The 19,504-nt window shown below is 39.6% G+C and overlaps 1 protein-coding gene across 1 annotated transcript; it reads left to right on the top strand.

Annotated features, from left to right (window-relative positions):
- Positions 1-2,261: 2,261 nt before the first annotated feature.
- Positions 2,262-13,337, top strand: LOC127482675 (vomeronasal type-2 receptor 116-like; the record flags this gene model as incomplete). The annotated part of the gene is made up of 4 exons (XM_070067760.1): positions 2,262-2,553; positions 3,771-4,577; positions 9,690-9,813; positions 12,424-13,337. Coding segments are annotated over 4 exons (2,137 nt in total), but the record flags the coding sequence as incomplete, so codon positions are not given.
- Positions 13,338-19,504: the final 6,167 nt, after the last annotated feature.

The raw sequence follows: 19,504 nt of genomic DNA, 5'->3' as shown, positions 1-19,504 counted from the left end.
TTTATGTTTGGTTCACTTGACATGTTGTTTTCTGTGATTTTTCTCAACCCACTCCTGAATTTTTCATACAGTTCACAGGACATATCTCCCAGGAACTGTTATAATTCCATGATGCCAAGTGTCTATAGAGATGGAGACTTGGTACTGGGTGGGTTTTTCCCCCTTTACTTCCTGGAACCAGAATCAGACATGATCCGGTTATCTTTTTTATCCAGGCCAATGGATAAAATGGAGAGAGACCGGTAAGTCCAACACTGAGTTATGTGTCAACTGTGGTTCAGACTGTGAGAGAGTGTGTGCTTGTACCTGTGTGTGGTTAATTGCACTTGGGAATTCTTAAAAAAGAACATATAGAGAAGTTGAAGGAATGCATGTCAATGAAGGCTGCACTTGCTTCCCTTCTTTTGCCTTTCACAACGGTCCCTTTACATTTTCTGTTTGCTCTCCACTCCTGCAGAGAGTGAGAGATGGACATTTTCACCCACTCTATTGATCTCACCTCCTGATCAGCCTCCAAGAATCTTGAAATGAATATGCAAGGTCTGAACTTAAGACCTGGCAGCCTTGTGTAATGGAAAAAAGAAGTAAACCTGTCAGCTTGCAGCTGACAACAAGTGCTGTAAGTAACCCAGCAGTGAATAAAAATCCCTGTACCAGGGAATTAATTGCAATTAAGCAAAAATGATTAAAAGCAAGAAACATTTCAGTTCAATGCTCTTAAGTTTCATTCAAATAAGTAAAACTACGTATGGAACAGTCTTCGGTAGCATATTTTTAAAATTATTTACTTGATAGGTAGAGTTACAGACAGTGAGAGGGAGAGACAGAGAGAAAAGTCTTCTGTCTGCTGGTTCACTCTCCAAATAGCCGCAATGGCCAGAGCTTTGTCAATCCAAAGCCAGGAGCCAGGAGATTCTTCTGGGTCTCCCACACGGGTGCAAGGGACCAAGGACTTGGGCCCTCTTCTACTGCTTTCCCTGGCAATAGCAGACAGCTGGATGGGAATAGGAGCAGCTTGGACTAAAACTGGTGCCCATATGGGATGTGGCACCACAGGCAGAGGATTAACCTACTACGACACAGTGCCAGCCCCATCAGTAGCATATTTTTTGATTGGTCTACATAGTGTATAACAAATAAACCCTGTTTCTGAAATAAAAAAAAAAAAACTTTTGAATCACCTGTTTATAAAAAGTAACAAAATTTGACTATTTTAGGTAAAAAAATTCAAATTCTCTTTGTTAGAATAATACAGAATTGTGTGAAACTTGAGAAAAATTGAGAAAAATGCACTTATCCTAAAATCAAACACTGAATTTTAGAAAATGTATAGGCATATTTCATAAATTTAACACATATTGAAATAACAATCTATTAACCTCAACATTTAAAAAGGGATCAATGCACCCAAACAACAGATGACTCCATAAATTGATTTAATCCCACGTAATCTATTGACAAGTATGTATTTGCTTGACATTCAAATTATGGATAAAATATAGAAATAAGAAAAAATTTTGTAAGAAGAGGTGCAAAGGTATCCATTGTGTGAAAACAAAACATTCACACTCTTGGACAGGTAAAATTTGAGAGCCATTACTAAATCCCAAGAACTCATAATTTTGGTTAAGCTTTATAGAAACATGCAGAAAATATTAAAGAATAGAGAGTGAAATGGTGAAATGGAATTCAGAGCTTGAGGAAAACAGTGAATAAAATAAAGTGAACATTGTAAATATTCTGACAATTTGATGTTCTGAATGAAATGCTCTTTTTTAAAGCAACTATGTTTGAACAAAATTGCTTCTGTGAATGTTGGTATATTAAGTGGAAAATTACAGAAAGGGCTCATAAAAATGGCTTTGGTGAATAAATTAGAGATGCTTCCAAATGCTAAAATGACTGACAAGTCAGATGGTGTTCAATTATTTCAAAAGGTACTGAAAACAGTGATGCTTGCCTCTTGGGTTCCATCCTTAAGTAGAAGTGAAATCCCATGTTGGGACACATCAAGGCTTTCCTGAAGGGCTTGGGAAGGTGAGTGTGATCATGGGCACAGTTTGCTTCAGAGGAGTCCAATGGCCATTCCATGATCTTCTAGAGCCCTTGGAACCTCACTCACACCTCCTCCATGTGCCAGAGCCTCAGCTCATCACTGAATGGAAGCCTGAGTCTGACCATTGCTGCTTCAGGGCATGGCTGTGGTGTTCCTCTTAATTCCATACTCTCTCCCTTCTTTTTGATGCTGCCCCTCTCTTTAGGTGGCTGTGGAAGAACTACCAATATGTGCTGGCCTTCTTCTTTGCCATCCAGGAGATCAATAAGGACCCCCAGCTCCTCCCCAACCTGACCCTGGATTTCCAACTCTACAATTCTGTAACCAGTGGTCACTTCACCCTGAGGAGCACTCTGCACTGGCTGACTGGAAAGCATCATCTCATCCCTAACTACACCTGCCAGACACAAGGCAAGACAGTTGCCATCATTGCTGGAACCACATCAGCATTTTTGGCTGAAATTGGAACGATGTTGGAGCTCTACAAAACCCCACAGGTAAATGGGTTGTGAAATCTGGTGAGAAATACTTCCATCTCCCACCAGATCTGTTACATCTGGGGCAAGGTCCTGTGGAAGCCAAGTGACATATTCCACTATTAGTTGAAAAAGATTTTGGGGAATTCCTTAGACTGAGAAAGGGAAGGAACAGTGGAAGCTGAGAGCCTCCACCAAGATACTCTTCTGGGGCCAATGTATCCATCCCCACCTCTTGGGAATATAGATTGTTGACTGTTCACAGGAAATACCCACAGCACAGAGATGTCCTAGGATGACTCCATGTTATACATGGATATATGAAGACCTGGGACAGTACTTTCCTTTGGATTCCACGGAACATAACAGCCCCAATGATCATTAAAGAGTGTTTGGGGCTGAGTTACAGTTGCATGAGATTTCACACCCTTCCAATCCTGACTTCTTCACATTCAGCAGATTCCTTCACAGCATTCCCAGTTCACTTTCCATGTGCAACAAAGAGATTTAAATCTTACTGTGTGTTTCATGAACTGAGAAACAATGAGACACACACAGTGTACACCCATTCACTAGTTTAGTCAACAAATACCCACTATGGTTCTGCTGCTGACTGCCCTTGAAAAACTGAGGGGCCTGGAACTCAATTCAAATCTCCCAATTAGGTGTCAGGAACCCAATTACATAATCCATTCAAGCGACCTCCAAGGGTCTGCATTCACATTCTTAGGATTCTTAAAGGAAACCCACTTCAAACAGGTGGCAATCTACACACATTACCAGCAAACTCACAGTAGAGTAGCATAGGAGGATTCTGGTCTGAAAAGCAAGTTTAAGAAAACTCAGAGATGGTAGGTGAGTGTTTTCTTCAAGGCAATTTAGGTTATGACAGAAAAATTAATGAAATTCAAGCTATCAAGAAATCAACACAGTAAAAGGTTGTTTGGCTCAGAGGAAACATTAACACCAGTTTCAATGGGGGCTATCTCCAGATGTAACATGGGGTGAAAAGTGGGAAAAACCAATGTCCTGGTCCAAAATCCATGCACTCTTCTTCCCTCAAATGAATATGAAGATTTACAGGTATCTTACACATTTTTGCATGCTGTGAATGAGGATATCCATTCTAATCCTGAAAGCAATAAGCATTGAAGCATGGATTTCTCTGAACCCAGATGATAGAACGTGGTCTTCTCTACCCACAAACCTCAGATCATCATGGTTTTCTTTCCATTCAGATCACATACGGTCCTTTTGATCCCATGCTAAGTGAGAGAGACAAGTTTCCATCGCTCTATCAGATGGCCACTAGTGACAGCTCTCTCGCCTGTGGAATGCTCTCCTTGCTACTACATTTTGGCTGGATTTGGGTGGTGATCTTTGTATCTAATGACATGAAAGGAGAGCAGTTCCTACAGGATATTGAAGCTGAGATGGTAAAGAAAGGTGTCTGCTTGGCCTATTCAGTAAAGCTCCCTGACGCTAAGTCAAGGTATGAAGAAAGTGAAATCTCTTTCCTAGAGGGGATCCGAATTGCATCAGCAAATGTGCATATTCTATATGGTGATGTGAGGAGCCTCTATACCATGGAATTTCTAAGCAAATACTATTTAACCCTGGGGAAGGTGTGGATCATGGCTGCAAAGTGGGAGATTGTTGTGAAGGAGACAGACCACATGCTGCACTCTTTTCATGGAGGCTTCTCATTTTCACACCACAAGGGGGAAATCCCTGGCCTCAACCACTTTGTCAAGACAGTGGACCCTTCCCACTACCCAGAAGATTTCTTCCTCAGTCAACTATGGCTTCATGCTTTTCACTGCTTACCTCCTGGGTCACTTTGTGGAACAATTGGAGTCTGCCCACCAAATGCTTCCTTTGAGTTTTTCCCAGGACACATTGACATGCTGACCATATCTGACTCCAGCTATTTCATCTACAATGCTGTGTATGCAGTGGCCCATGCCCTCCATAAGATGCTTTCAGAGCAAATCGAAAAGGGATCTCCAGGAGATGCAGCTCAACCTAGGATTCTTCCATGGCAGGTAAACATCTCCCAGAACAGGACATGCACTGAACACCTGATGGCATTCTCAGGTATTTTTATTGCATTACCATATGACCGTGTTTTCATGTTGAGAATGGCATGATCAGGTATGATGGAAAGTGGGCTCTTTCATACCTCACTGTGTTTAGATACATCTGTAATAGTTATCTGTGTTTGGAGGATTTGTTATCTGCTATTGAACATTTTAAAAAACAATTTCTGCTATGGAACATGTTGAAAATATTTAAAAACAGTATAAATACTATGAAATGCACATAAGTCTACAGATAAATAGTTTTGGACATCTGATCACACTGATAACCAATGCCGAAAAATAGAACATAGCATTACTAATACCTAAATAGAGCTCTATATCCCCTACTCAATTTCTTTTTTTACATGTGATAGAGGAGCATATTGTCAATAACATGGTATGCTGCAGGGAAACAATATTAAGATTACATAGACAGTGATCAGACAACCACACCATTTTATACTCTATATATTAACTAGCACAAATAAGAGAAAACAAGATGTTTTTGTAGGCCTGGCTTATGTAATTTACTGTAATGTCCTCCAGTTTTAAATGTCAAGATTTCATTTTTCTCATGGATAAGTAATATTCAAATATATATATATATATATATCACAAATATATATAGATAGATATCAGAATTCCATCACCCAGTCATCAGCTGATGAACATTTAGATGATTCCACATCTTAGGTATTGTGCATTGAGCTGCTATAGAATTGGGAGTGCAAGTGACTCTTTCATGTGCTTATTTTGTTTCCTTTGGATGCATTCACTAGAGTGAGAGAACTGGGCCATGTGGTAGAACTAGTATTGGTTTTTTGAGGAATTTCTCTACTATCTTCCATTATGGTTGTGCCAGCTTACAATCATTCCCATCAAATGTATTGGTGTATTTTTTTCCAGATCCTCATCAGAATTTGTTATTTTTCAAATTTTGGATAATACTCATTCTTGGTGGAGTGGAGTGAAATCTCACTGTAGTTGTTATTGGCACTTCCCTAATGGTTAGCAGTCCTGATTATCTTTTCATATTTCTCTTGGCCATTTGTATTTCATCCTTTGAAAAATGCCTGTTATTATCCTTAGGTCATTTCTTAACTGGATTTTTGGTTATGTTGTTGTTAAGTTTCTTGAACTCCTTATACAATCTGGAGATTAATACTTTATTGGATCCATGTTTTGCAAATATTTTCCCCCATTCTGTAAGTAGTGTCTTCACTTGGATGAGTGTATCTTTTGCTGAGTTACTTAGCTTAATGTATTTTGTTGCCTTTATTGCCTTTATTTCTTGTATCTTATCCAAGAAATTGTTTCCTAGGTAAATGTCCTGCAGTGTTTCCCCAGTATTTGCCTCTTATAATTTGATGGTTTTGGATTTAGGCTTAGATCCTTGATAAAATATGAGTTGATATTTTTATAGGGTGTAAGGTAACAGTCTGAATTCAAATCTCTGCAAATAGAAATCCAAATTTCCCAACACCACTTGTTGAAGAGACTGTCTTTTTCTAGGGAGTGAGTTTAGTTCCATGCAACATTTTCAACTCAGACTCTATAATGACAGATCATAGAAGAACAATGTTTCTCACTGTAGGATGAAATGCTATAAAGTATCTTTTTTTTTTGACAGGCAGAGTGGACAGTGAGAGAGAGAGACAGAGAGAAAGGTCTTCCTTTGCCATTAGTTCACCCTCCAATGGCCGCCGCGGCCGGCGCGCCACGGCCAGCAGGCTGCGGCACCATGCTGATCCGATGGCAGGAGCCAGGTACTTATCCTGGTCTCCCATGGGGTGCAGGGCCCAAGTACTCGGGCCATCCTCCACTGCACTCCCTGGCCACAGCAGAGAGCTGGCCTGGAAGAAGGGCAACCGGGACAGAATCTGGCGCCCCGACCAGGACTAGAACCCGGTGTGTCGGCGCCGCAAGGTGGAGGATTAGCCTAGTGAGCCGCGGCGCTGGCCTATAAAGTATCTTAATACAGCTCATTACAAAGACTGGAAAGAAGATAATGATCAAAAACTACTCTTTTCTTTGGAATGATTGCAAAGCTAGGAAATATGGACTATGTTGTATCCCACAGCAGCTAAAAATCTTTCTGATTTTAAAATATCCCCTATCATCTCAAAAGGTAGCATTATATGCAATAAAAATGAGTCAAAGTGCAGAGAGAGAAATAAAAGTCATGACACCATGGCTCACTAGGCTAATCCTCTGCCTGCGGCACTGGTACTCCAGGTTCTAGTCCCGGTTGGGGCACCAGTTCTGTCCCAGTTGCTTATCTTCCAGTCCAGCTCTCTGCTGTGGCCTGGGATGGCAATGGAGGATGGCCCAATTGCTTTGGCCCAGCACCCACATGGGAGACCAGGAGGAAGCACCTGGCTCCTGGCTTCAGATCAGCGCAGCACACCAGCAATAGCAGCCATTTGGGGGGTGAACCAATATAAAAGGTAGACCTTTCTCTGTCTCTCTCTCTCACTGTCTAACTCTGCCTGTCAAAAAAAAGTCATGGCACATTATTATTAAACTTTACTAAGGTGAAAATATTTTACAATAAATTACACATATACATCATACATAATTTTATAAGTTTAGAATTACCAAGGGCAGCCAGGGATGTACAAGCTGATTTGGGAAAATGTTTATTAAGAAAAATTATGCTTCAATTTTTAATTCATTTAATTAAATTCAACTGCACATTAGCAGGAAGCTGAATCAGTAGTAGAAAAGCTGGGATTTAAACTGGCACTCACAGGGGTTCTGGGCACAGTGGAAAGTGGCTTCACCTGCTGCACCACAAGACAGCACAAATTTCTTTAATGAAGAAATTTTTTTCTGATATAAAAGAACAGATTTTATGTATTTCATTGATACAATTCTAAGAAGATAACCATCCTTTTTTTTCCTTTCTCAATCCCCACTACTTCCTTTCCTATTTTCCTTTTAATTTTTGCAATAACATCATTTCCATTTACTTTAAGTTGCAGGGTTAATACACTACTAATCATAAGTTCCACAAGTGAAAAGTAGAAAGACTACTACTCCACAGGAATTTACACAAGGGTGATAAACACAAACCAAATCCAGAGAAGACAGTTTCATTTTTATATATTGTGGGTTTTTCTTCCATTCTATAAATAGTACCTGTCACCAAAAAAATTATTTGATATTTTCTTTATGGAATGGCTATATTTCGTTATGCATAATGGTATCCAGCTGAATCTATTTTTTTTTAAAAGAGAGAATTTCATAATTTTGGGGGGTAGGATTAAACTTTTAAAAGTGCACACAGTTGCACTCCCCTGTGGAACCATCACAATGATCAAGATATCTCACATACAAAGCCGTGTTGTTCTCATGTGGAAGAACTAAGATGAGCTTTCCTAAATCTCTGACTAATCCTTCATGGTCAGCCACCTTGTGGGACACATTCTGTGATTTCTCTGTTTGGATTCAAATGCTCCCCATCATTTTAATTGGGGAGAGGCAGAATTCCCCACACTTGAACCCACAATATGGTGACCACTCAGACAAAACTCAGCCTTTACCAAATAGACTCTCTGAGGATAGAGAGGAGGGAAAAGCAGGATTTCTCATGTGCACCTCCCACCTCTCATCTGAATGTTCTCCCTCTTTCCAATTGTGCCTCCCCTCCAGCTTCATCCACTTCTGAGGAAAATCCAATTTACCAACAGTGCTGGGGAGGATGTTTCCTTCCATGAAATGAGACACCGTATGGCACACTATGATATCCACAACATTGTGAATTTTCCCGCTGGATTTCGTTTGCTGATTAAAATTGGGGTTTTCCTCTGAGAGTGCACACGGCCAAGAGTTGGTCCTCAATGAAGACATGATAGAATGGCCTGTTGCATTTAAGGAGGTGTGGATCCATGGGAATATTGGATACATATGGAGGTTCTGAATAGAATCTGAGAGGAGACTATGTGTGAGAATTTAAATAAGCATTCAACTCTCATTTCACATCTTGGCTTCCAAAGTTATGGTGTTCCTTACACATTTAAGAACCAGTGTGTATTAGAAGTGCACATGTGTATTAGATATTGTTGTTTTTTACTTTTGGCATATTTATGCATCCCGAGGTTGAGTGACTAGAATGAGCAAGGTTAAGGAATGGAGACAGAGATCAATATACAGAAATAAATTACTAAATGCATGTATACACAGATTCTAAAATTTTATTTCAACTTTTTTTACTTATATAACTTGAAAAAATTTCATGTATTATATATATATATATTTATAAGCATAGTGATATTTTAATCACTTGGTGAGAGTCATTATTATGTTTTGATGCAGTATGAACACAAGTAAATTATGAGTTGACTATTTGTAGAAACTATTCCCATTTTCCTTTGTCATTGTGCTTGTGAATCAGTTCAGTTTTTCTTCTGAATATCACCACACAGCTGTGATAAAAAATTTATCATCATTGTGCTGTTGATACACCCCAGGCAATTTTGTGGCTGATTTGTATGACTATTGTATGTTATACCACAAATGCATTGGTAGAATCAGGAATTGATGCTCTCCCTGGGTCTAGACATTTAGAAGTAGATCAATGCGCAATCCATGGTTTGTAACATTTGCTCATCTTTTACTTGTAGGCTTGTCTTTTTTCTGAGTAGCTACAAATAGAAGTGTACTTAGTCATCATATTTTTTGGATATTTTTTCTTGCATGTAAAATCTACTCAATAAAGGAAAGAGACATGTAAAATAGTCTCAGACATACACATTCTGAGAATGATTACCACATAAAAACTGAACTGAAAAGATTTCAGAGGAAGCAATTCAATAAAGAGACAAATGCCCAGAAGCATAGATCCAGTGATGAGCAAAATTAAACCCATCAGGTGCCCTCATAATATTTGGCAGTCAATTGACAAACCTGGAATGAGCATCTTAGAAACTCCAATGGGATGTATGAATAAAATCAACAAATACAGACTGGGGAGGACATAATGATGACCTTGGGATGAAAAGGCAGTTAGAGACATCCTATCACAGTGCTTAATGTCATGCAAAGCAATAACCATCACTTCTCTTTCCCCATCAGACTCCTCAGTCTTTGTGTAGCCAGAGGTGTGGTCCAGGATTCAGGAAAATGCCACAGGAAGGAAAACATGTCTGCTGCTATACTTGCGTTGTTTGTCCAGAAAGAGACATTTCCAATCATACAGGTAGAAAACATATAACTTACCTGTGAGAACCCCAGGTTCTGAACTGCTTCTTATAAAAAGTAAACCAAGAATATTTGCGATGAGATAATAGTCTTCACTCATTATTTCCATTCCCTTGTATGCTCACTATTGCCATCTCATTAAGTGTAAGCTGTTGTCTAGTGGTGCTTATCCCCTCAAGCTCAATGCTGACAATAATTCTATCTGTCATCCTTCTTTCCCATCCAATGATGGACAAGACTCTCAAATTGAGATCTAAGGTCTAAACAAGAAATACAATATTTGTGTTTTTAAGGATATCTAGAAGGCTTGAAATCAAAACTTTTTAATAAACAACTGATAAGCAGGTAGCTACTTCACATGAATTGTGATGGGAATACTGTATTACTTTCTGTGCTGCCTCTTTGACATAGTGCATGGTGTGCAGTACACATAATGAATGCAACCACTTTTCCTTTATGTACAAACCAGTAGAAGAGGAAAAACAAGATTCAATATAGAGACACAGCATCCTAAAAATGATGCAACTTGCTAACTCAAAAAACATTTAAGGAATGTTAAACATCAAATAAAATATCAAAGCCAAATGTTTTGAGAAATGTAAAAGTCTCATTGGTAAATAGTTCCACTGTTCAATGTAGAATAAATATGGTATTAATAATTTGAATTCTTCCAAAGGATGTTTTAATTCACATAATCTTTGCTCAAGAAATATTTTGATTTCAGTATCTTCAAACAAGCTATATATAGTTTCAAGTATAAAGAAGATAACAGAAAAATGACTTCAAGTTTCTGTGAAAACACTCAACATGCAGAAAGTTAGTGAAAGAAAGAAAACTAAAGTATCATGCATTAACCCATTGTACAATATACCCTTGCCTATGTATTCCTGGGGTATCTCTGAGACAGGTGCCAGAAGCACCTACATTCTATTAAAAGTAAACAGTATACATTGAAAAGAATTGAAAGAGAGAATTCCTCTAAATTTTTGCAAATGTTCATATTCCCTCTTTTTACGAAATATATTTATTTATTTGTTTCAATATTAGAGTTACAGATAGAGGGAGAGTGTAATAGAGAGGGAGAGAAGATACAGAGAAAATCTTCCATCAGGTAGATTCACTTTCCAGATAGCTGCAATGGCTGGTTATGGGCCAGGCCAAAGAAAGAAACCAGGAGCTTCTTCCAGGTCTTGCAGAGGCCCAAACATTTGAGCCTTCCTCTGCTGGTTTCCTAGGCACATTGGCATGGAGATGGTTTGGAAGTGAAGCAGCCAGGACATGAACAGGTGCCTGTATGAGATGCCATCATCGCAAACAGTGACTTTAACCACTACATCACAAGTCTTGTCACAGAAGCTTGTATTTTTGCATGAGCACCAAGGATAAAAGCAAAGTAGGACTCTTACTGCAAGTGTAGCCCTACTAATAACATTTTTTTTTATTTTTAAAAAAAAAGATTTATCTATTTTATTTGAAAATCAGAGATTCAGAGAATGAGAGAGAGAGAGAGAGAGAGAGAGAGAGAGAGAGAGAAAATTTCAATCTAATTGTCAGGCCCCAGATGGAAACATTGGCTCAGGCTGGGCCAGGCAGAAGCCAGGACCCAAGAGCTTCCTTTGGGTCTCCCACATGGGTGTGGGGGTCCCAAGTACTTGGGCCATCTTCTGCTATTCTTCCTAGGCAATTATCAGGGACCTGGATTGGAAACTGATCAACTGGGACACAAAACAATATCCATATGGGATGCTGGCATTGTAGGTGGTGGCTTTACCTACTATGCCACAACAATGACCCTATTTTTGTTTGTTTGACATTTGAAAGAGAGACATATTCACCAACTGGCCTATTCTTAATGACTTTTCTCATGCTGTAGCAGCAGAAGTGCATTATTTCAAGTGAGACAATGTGGTGTACAATTTGGTGTTCACGTGAGATAAAATGGTGAAAGTCATGCTTTCAGCTTAACAAGAGTACCTAGTTGTGTTTCGGTAACATGATGAAAATACTACTTACTTTCTTATAACCTCAGAAAGATAAACAGCTACAGTTCTCTTTTATTCAAGCACAGTATCACAACAGATATATGGAAATACTGACAAGATGAGTCCATGTAGGAATTAGAGTAGAGAAAAATGTACGGAGGTCTCAGGAATGACAAATGATTTATATAAGTCATCTCCATTTGAGAATAAGTGAGAAAAACCTTAACACTGATGACCCCAGATAAATACTATAATCCATGTGAATAAAAGGATTCTCCTGAGAAAGTAACTGGGGGCTGTAGTGAAGAGGGCTTGGAAGAATCCATGCCCATATGAAATACAGGAAATTCATCATTTTATAGAAATTAAAACACTAAAATAAAATCTCTGAGCGATAAGATGAGTTCACAGAGCCCCATGTGCCTAGGTGCTTGTTTGAATGAATTTCTGCCAAATGGAAATGGGCATTCTCACTGGATTAGGAATGCAGGAATTTTCTCTAGTGTTTCTTGGTATCCATCACTACAGGCTGGACTCAATGTGACATTGCAAAGGTGACCATATTTCTTAACAGGGATAGAGGAGAAAATTATGAAATGGAAACAGAGTCTTCCTTTTTCCCACAGATGCAGAGCAGTGTATCCCGTGTGCAGATGATGAGTACCCAAACATGGAAAGAAACCACTGCCTCCCCAAGCTGGTGACATTCTTAGCCTTTGAGGAATCCCTGGGGATGGCTCTGGCCTGTGTGGCTCTGTGCTTCTCTGTCCTCACAGCTGCAGTCCTCTGGGTCTTTGTGAAGCACCGAGACACTCCCATCGTCAAGGCCAATAATAGGACCCTCAGCTACATCCTGCTCATCACCCTCCTCCTGTGCTTCCTCTGCTCCTTACTCTTCATTGGCCGTCCAAACACAGCCACCTGCCTCCTCCAGCAAATAGCATTTGGTCTTTTGTTCACAGTGGCTGTTTCTACTGTGCTGGCCAAGACCATCACTGTGATTTTGGCCTTCAAAGCACTGAAACCTGGAAGAACAATGAGGCGACTGCTGGTATCAGGAGCTTCTAACTCCCTCATTCCCATCTGCTTCCTGATCCAACTGGCTCTCTGTGGCATCTGGTTGGGAACCTATCCTCCCTTTATTGAGTTAGATGCACACTCTGAGCATGGCCACATCATCCTGGTTTGCAACAAGGGCTCAGTCACTGCCTTCTACTGTGTCCTGGGCTACCTGGGCTCCTTGGCCCTGGTGAGCTTCACTGTGGCTTTTCTAGCCAGGAATCTGCCTGACACGTTCAATGAAGCCAAGTTCCTGACCTTCAGCATGCTGATGTTCTGCAGTGTCTGGGTGACTTTCCTGCCTGTCTACCACAGCACCAAGGGGAAGGTCATGGTGGCTGTGGAGGTCTTCTCCATCTTGGCCTTCAGTGCAGGGCTCCTGGGCTGCATCTTTGCCCCCAAGTGCTACATTATACTCATAAAATCTGATAAAAATTCTTTGAAAGCTTTAAAGAACCAACACAGTTATGCAGGATCCTAAAGCATTTTTTCTTGAGTTTCTTCACATTTTCAAATTTTGTAAACAGAAACCAAAGGATAGTGGCATTCCAACACTGGAAAATAAGCAAAACTAAAAACCATCATTGGTTAGACATTTGTCCTAGCAATTAAGATGGGTTTGTCTCACATGACAGTAGCTGAGATTCCCAGGAAAATAAACCTTTTGAGTGAGTGGTGACAACTCAGAGTTATTCAGTTCCTGTCAGTCAATTTTTTTCTTGGCTTCTGGCTCTGGCCTCAATCCAGGCTCAGCCACTGTGGGCATTGAGAGGTGAAGCAGTGAAAGGTTGTTCTCTCAACAATCTCTCTCCTTCTCTCTGTTTCTCTTTCTGCCACTCAAAAAAACACAATTCAGGATAGAAATATTTTCATATAACATAAAAGGAATCACTGTTTTAGTACTGAAACAGAACTGGCCATCAACTTATAAAGAGCAATCTCATTTTATATGATAGGGCTATCCCTAAAAATGTGCACACTAACTAACTTCCTTTTTGTTTATCAATTTAGATGCTATATATGTTCATATTTGACAACACATTTCAGTTATACATTCTTTATGTTGCTTCTCTGAAGGTCATGGGGAATTTGTCATTTTGTGCTTATAATTTAAGTGGAATTAATTTCCCAAATATAAAAGTCAACTAATCCTTGAACATTCTTTTCTTTGGATGCTGTATTGTTCATAAATCTCTTAGTAAATAATTACTGTCTGGCTAATTGGAAATGGTATATTTATCACTTATGTAGGTAGTTTTCAGGATTACATAGGAGTGATGCTATAATTGTCTGATCTATCATTTGACTGCTAGCTTTGCTTAGTTTTTATTCCAGGAGACAATGATGCTATTTTTGAAATTCACACACCCCACAAGATCCACTGAAGTAAATAGAGCAAATAGAAAAGGGATCTCTAAGAGATGCAGCTCAACCTAGGATTCTCCCATGGTAGGTAAACATCTCCCAGAACAGAACACGCATTGAACACCTGTTGGCATCCTCAGGTATTTTTATTGCAGTTCCAAGTGATCAGGCATGATGGAAAGTGGGCTCTCTTTCATACCTCACTGGGCATAGATATATCTGTAGTTGTTATCTGTGTGTGGAGGATTTATGATCTGCTATTGAGCATTTAAAAAAACATTTCTGCTATGGAACATGTTGAAAATATTTAAAAACTGCATACATACTAAGAAATGCATGAAAGTCTACAGATAAATGAGTTTTCATCATTGCATCACACTCATAATCAACACCCAAATTCAGCACATAGCATTGCTAGTATCCCAAAGGAGCTCTGTATCCCAACTCAATTTTTTTAACATGTGAAAGAGGAGCATTTTGTCATTAACATGATATGATTCAGTGAAACTATGTTACTATTAAATAGCCAGTGATCTGACAACCACACAATTTTATACTCTGTATATTACCTAGCAGAAGTAAGAGAAAACTCGATATTATTTTAGGTCTGGCTTATATAATTTACTGTAATGACCTCCAGTTTTAAATGCCATGTATACATTCTCTCTCATGGCTGAGTAATATTCCATTATATATATATATATATACACACATGTACATATATATTTTTATGTATGTATATGTGTATATATGTGTGTGTGTGTGTGTGTATATATGTCACATTTCCTTCATACAGTCATCAGTTGATGGACATCTAGATGATTCCACATCCTAGCTAATGTGCATTGAGCTGCTATAAACATGGGAGTATAGGTTATTCCTTCATGTGCTGATTTCATTTCCTTTGAATGCATTCCCAGGTGTGGACAGCTAGACCATATGATACAACTAGTATTGCATTTCTGAAGACTCATTCTGCTATCTTCCATTATGGTTGTATAAGCTTACAATCTTTCTCATCAACAATATATTTAGGGATTTCTTTTCCAGATCCTCACCAGACTTTGTAATTATCCACATTTTTCACATTCTAAGTGGGATGGAGTGAAATCTCACTGTAGTTTTTATTGGCACTTCCCTGATGATTAGCATCCAAGTGCTTGGGACCCTGTAGTCACATGGGAGACACAGTTGAAGCTGCTGCATCCTGGGTTGGCTTGGCCTAGTCCAAGTCCTTGCAGCCATTGTGGAGTGAATCAGCAGATGCAAGATCTGTCTCTTCTTTCCCTCTCTGTATCTCCCTCTCTCACAGTAACTCTGATTTTCATACTTTTTAAAAGTTTAACAAAATTGAATGAACTATCAGTTGATTTTGGTGTTATGAATCAGAAATTTAAGCATAATTTTTCTTAATAAACATTTTACAAAATCTGCTTGTACATCCCTGGCTGTACCTGGTAGTTCTAAACTCATAAATCATTTATGTTGTGTATGTGCAGGTCTATTTGTATAGCATTTTCATCTCAGTAGAGTTTAACAGTAATATGCGTGAGTTTTATTTGTCTCTCTGCACTTTGACTCTTTTTTCTTGATAATACCGGTACCTTTTGAGATGATAGGGGAAATATTTTACAACCAAAAAAGATAATTATGAATGTCCTGATGGTAGTTAGGATCTGGACAGTATGTATTAGCCCTGACTTTCTGAGTCTCCTGACACCTTTGTGGGATGGCCAATTCTTTAAACAACTATCATCTTGTCTTCACTAATTTGAACCAAGGACTTCATAAATAACAATAATCTTTGGAAACATTCTTGGCCTATATACTTACTTTTCTAGTTATGAGGCTACCAAATCACAACTGGTGCGTCAACTATTATTGTACTTAAACACAGAAATTACATAATCAAGTAAATATGCTGATGTCCATTTACATATATGTATATGCAGATTATATATATTTCTTCTGTGAGACATTAAATTTATTTGATTTACTCAAATAATTTGATCAGTATATTTTCCTGTACATAAATGGAGAAATTCCTAATTGTGTTCTACAATGGGTATTAGATTTATGTAAGCTAGAGTTAAAATCAAGAAAAATCCATATATAATCCAATGGGTGTACCCTGTGCTTATGTGCATGCTTAGTGATCTTGTAAATAATAATAGGCTCACAACCCTTCCTTACTCTTTGTGGCAGGCTTTCTATATGACATCACTTCCTGTGTCAGAGTCATTTTATGATATAACATTGACCCCACTTCTATTTTCCCCATCAGGGTCTCACAGAGAGCATGGGCTACAGTGTATAGCATTATAGAGGAGATAGCTGCTGTGGGATACACCATAGTCCATATTTCCTGGCTTTGCAATACTTTCAAAGTAAAGTGTGGTTTTGATCATTACCTTCTTCCTAGTCCTAGTAATGAGCTGCTGTATTAAGATATTTTATAGCATTTCATCCTACAGTGAGAAACAGTATTCTTCTATGATCTGGCATTATATAGTCTGAATTGAAAATGTTACATGGAGCTAAACTCACTCCCTAGAGAAGGAGTCTCTTCAACAAATGCACACATTTGGATTTCCACATGCAGAGATTTGAAATTGGACTGCTACCTTACAACCTATACAAATATCAACTCATCATTTATCAAGGATCTTAGCCAAAAACCTGAAACCATCAAATTACAAGAGGCCAACACTGGGGAAACACTGCAGGACATGTGCCTAGGCAATGATTTCTTGGATAAGACCCCAAAACTGGCCGGCACCATGGCTCACTAGGCTAAACCTTCGCTTGTGGCACTGGTACTCCAGGTTCTAGTCCCGGTTGGGGTGCTGGTTCTGTCCCAGTTGCTCATCTTCCAACCAGCTCTCTGCTGTGGCCCAGGAGGGCACTAGAGGATGGCCCAAGTGCTGGGCCCTGAACCCACATGGGAGACCAGGAGGAAGAACCTGGCTCCTGGCTTTGGATCCCCATAGTGGCCATTTTGGGGGGTGAACCAAATGAAGGAAGACCTTTCTCTCTGTCTCTCTCTCTCACTGTCTAACTCTGCATGTCAAAAAAAAAAAAAAAAGACCCCAAAAGTACAGGCAATAATGGCAACAATAGACACATGGGATTAAATCAAGCTAGGTAACTTTTGCTCAGCAAAAGATATATTCATCAAAGTGAAGATACAGCTAACAGAATGGGAGAAAATATTTGTAAAATATGCATTCGATAAACTATTAATACCAAGATCGTATAAGGAATTCAAGAAACTTAACAACCACATAATCAGCATTCCAATTAAGAAATGAACTGGGGACAGTGCTGTGGTGCAGCAGATTAATGCCCTGGCCTGAAGCACCAGCATCCCATATGGGCACCGGGTTCAGACCCAGCTGCTCCACTTCAGATCCAGATCTCTGTTATGGCCTGGGAAAGCAATAGAAGATGACCCAAGTTCTTGGACCCCAGCACCCATGTGGGAAACTTGGAAGAAGCTCCTGGCTCCTGTATCCTTGCTTCAGAACTGCACAGCTCAGCCATTGTGGCCAACTGGGGAGTGAACCATCAGATCAAAGACCTCTCTCTCTCTCTCTCTCTCTCTCTGCATCTCCTCTCTCTGTGTAACTCTGACTTTCAAATAAATAAATAAATCTTAAAAAAAGAAATGAACTAAGGATATGAACAAGCATTTTTAAATGGATGAAAAATAAATGGCCAAGAGACACATGAAAAGATCTCCCCATCATTTTAATTGGGGAGAGGCAGAATTCCCCACACTTGAACCCACAATATGGTGACCATTCAGACAAAACTCAGCCTTTACCAAATAGACTCTCTGAGGATAGAGAGGAGGGAAAAGCAGGATTTCTCATGTGCACCTCCCACCTCTCATCTGAATGTTCTCCCTCTTTCCAATTGTGCCTCCCTTCCAGCTTCATCCACTTCTGAGGAAAATCCAATTTATCAACAGTGCTGGGGAGGATGTTTCCTTCCATGAAACAAGACATCGTATGTCACACTGTGATATCTGTCGCTCCCCCTCTTCGTGGAGGAACGACACTAAACCTTGCCTAGGCTTCATATCCGAGTCACGGCACCATTATGTCGCTCCCCGTCTTCGTGGAGGAACGACACAGGACCCTGCGCTGTTCTTTCGTCTGCTCGGCCCTCCCCGGGTTTGCTGCTGGTTCTTCCCGGGTTGGCTACTATCCCTTCCACCTCCGTGGAAGGGCAGTTCCCCCTGGCCGCATTCCCCACTTCCGCAGGGGAGCGGCACACCGCCGGCCGGTTCTCTCGGGGGCTGCACGGGTTCCCTTAGATGTTCCCCATAGATGTTCCCGGTGCATGCCGTTTCTCTCCTCCTTTATAGTCCTCCTCCGCCAATCCCAACTCGGCTGCCCACACGCCGAGTACGCTGCTCTCCAATCAGGAGCAAGTCCTACAGTTAATTGGTTGAACTGGAGGCAGCTGTGCGGAAGCTGTTTACTTCTCTCCCAGCGCCATATTGTGGGAGAGCAGATGCATAGAATAAGTCTTAATTCCAGTAACTCAGTCTAGTCCGGATTGCTCCCCACAATATCCACAACATTGTGAATTTTCCCGCTGGATTTCGTTTGCTGATTAAAATTGGGGAGTTTTCCTCTAAGAGTGCACACGGCCAAGAGTTGGTCCTCAATGAAGACATGATAGAATGGCCTGTTGCATTTAAGGAGGTGTGGATCCATGGGAATATTGGATACATATGGAGGTTCTGAATAGAATCTGAGAGGAGATTATGTGTGAGAATTTAAATAAGCATTCAACTCTCATTTCACATCTTGGCTTCCAAAGTTATGGTGTTCCTTACACATATAAGAACCAGTGTGAATTAGAAGTGCACATGTGTATTAGATATTGTGTTTTTTTACTCTGGGCATATTTATGCATCCCGAGGTTGAGTGACTAGAATGAGCTAGGTTAAGGAATGGAGACAGAGATCAATATATAGATATAAATTACTAAATGCATGTATACACAGATTCTAAAATTTTATTTCAACTTTTTTATTTATATAACTTGAAAAAATTTCACGTATTATATATATATATATAAGCATAGTGATATTTTAATCACTTGGTGAGAGTCATTATTATGTTTTGATGCAGTATGAACACAAGTAAATTATGAGTTGACTATTTGTAGAAACTATTCCCATTTTCCTTTGTCATTGTGCTGTGAATCAGTTCAGTTTTCATGTATTATGTGTATATATATATATATATATAAGCATAGTGATATTTT

This window comes from Oryctolagus cuniculus, unplaced genomic scaffold (assembly GCF_964237555.1).
Source record: "Oryctolagus cuniculus unplaced genomic scaffold, mOryCun1.1 SCAFFOLD_50, whole genome shotgun sequence".
Taxonomy (NCBI): domain Eukaryota; kingdom Metazoa; phylum Chordata; class Mammalia; order Lagomorpha; family Leporidae; genus Oryctolagus; species Oryctolagus cuniculus.
The sequence above is the reverse complement of the archived record's forward strand: the minus strand, read 5'-3'. Positions and strand labels throughout refer to the sequence as shown.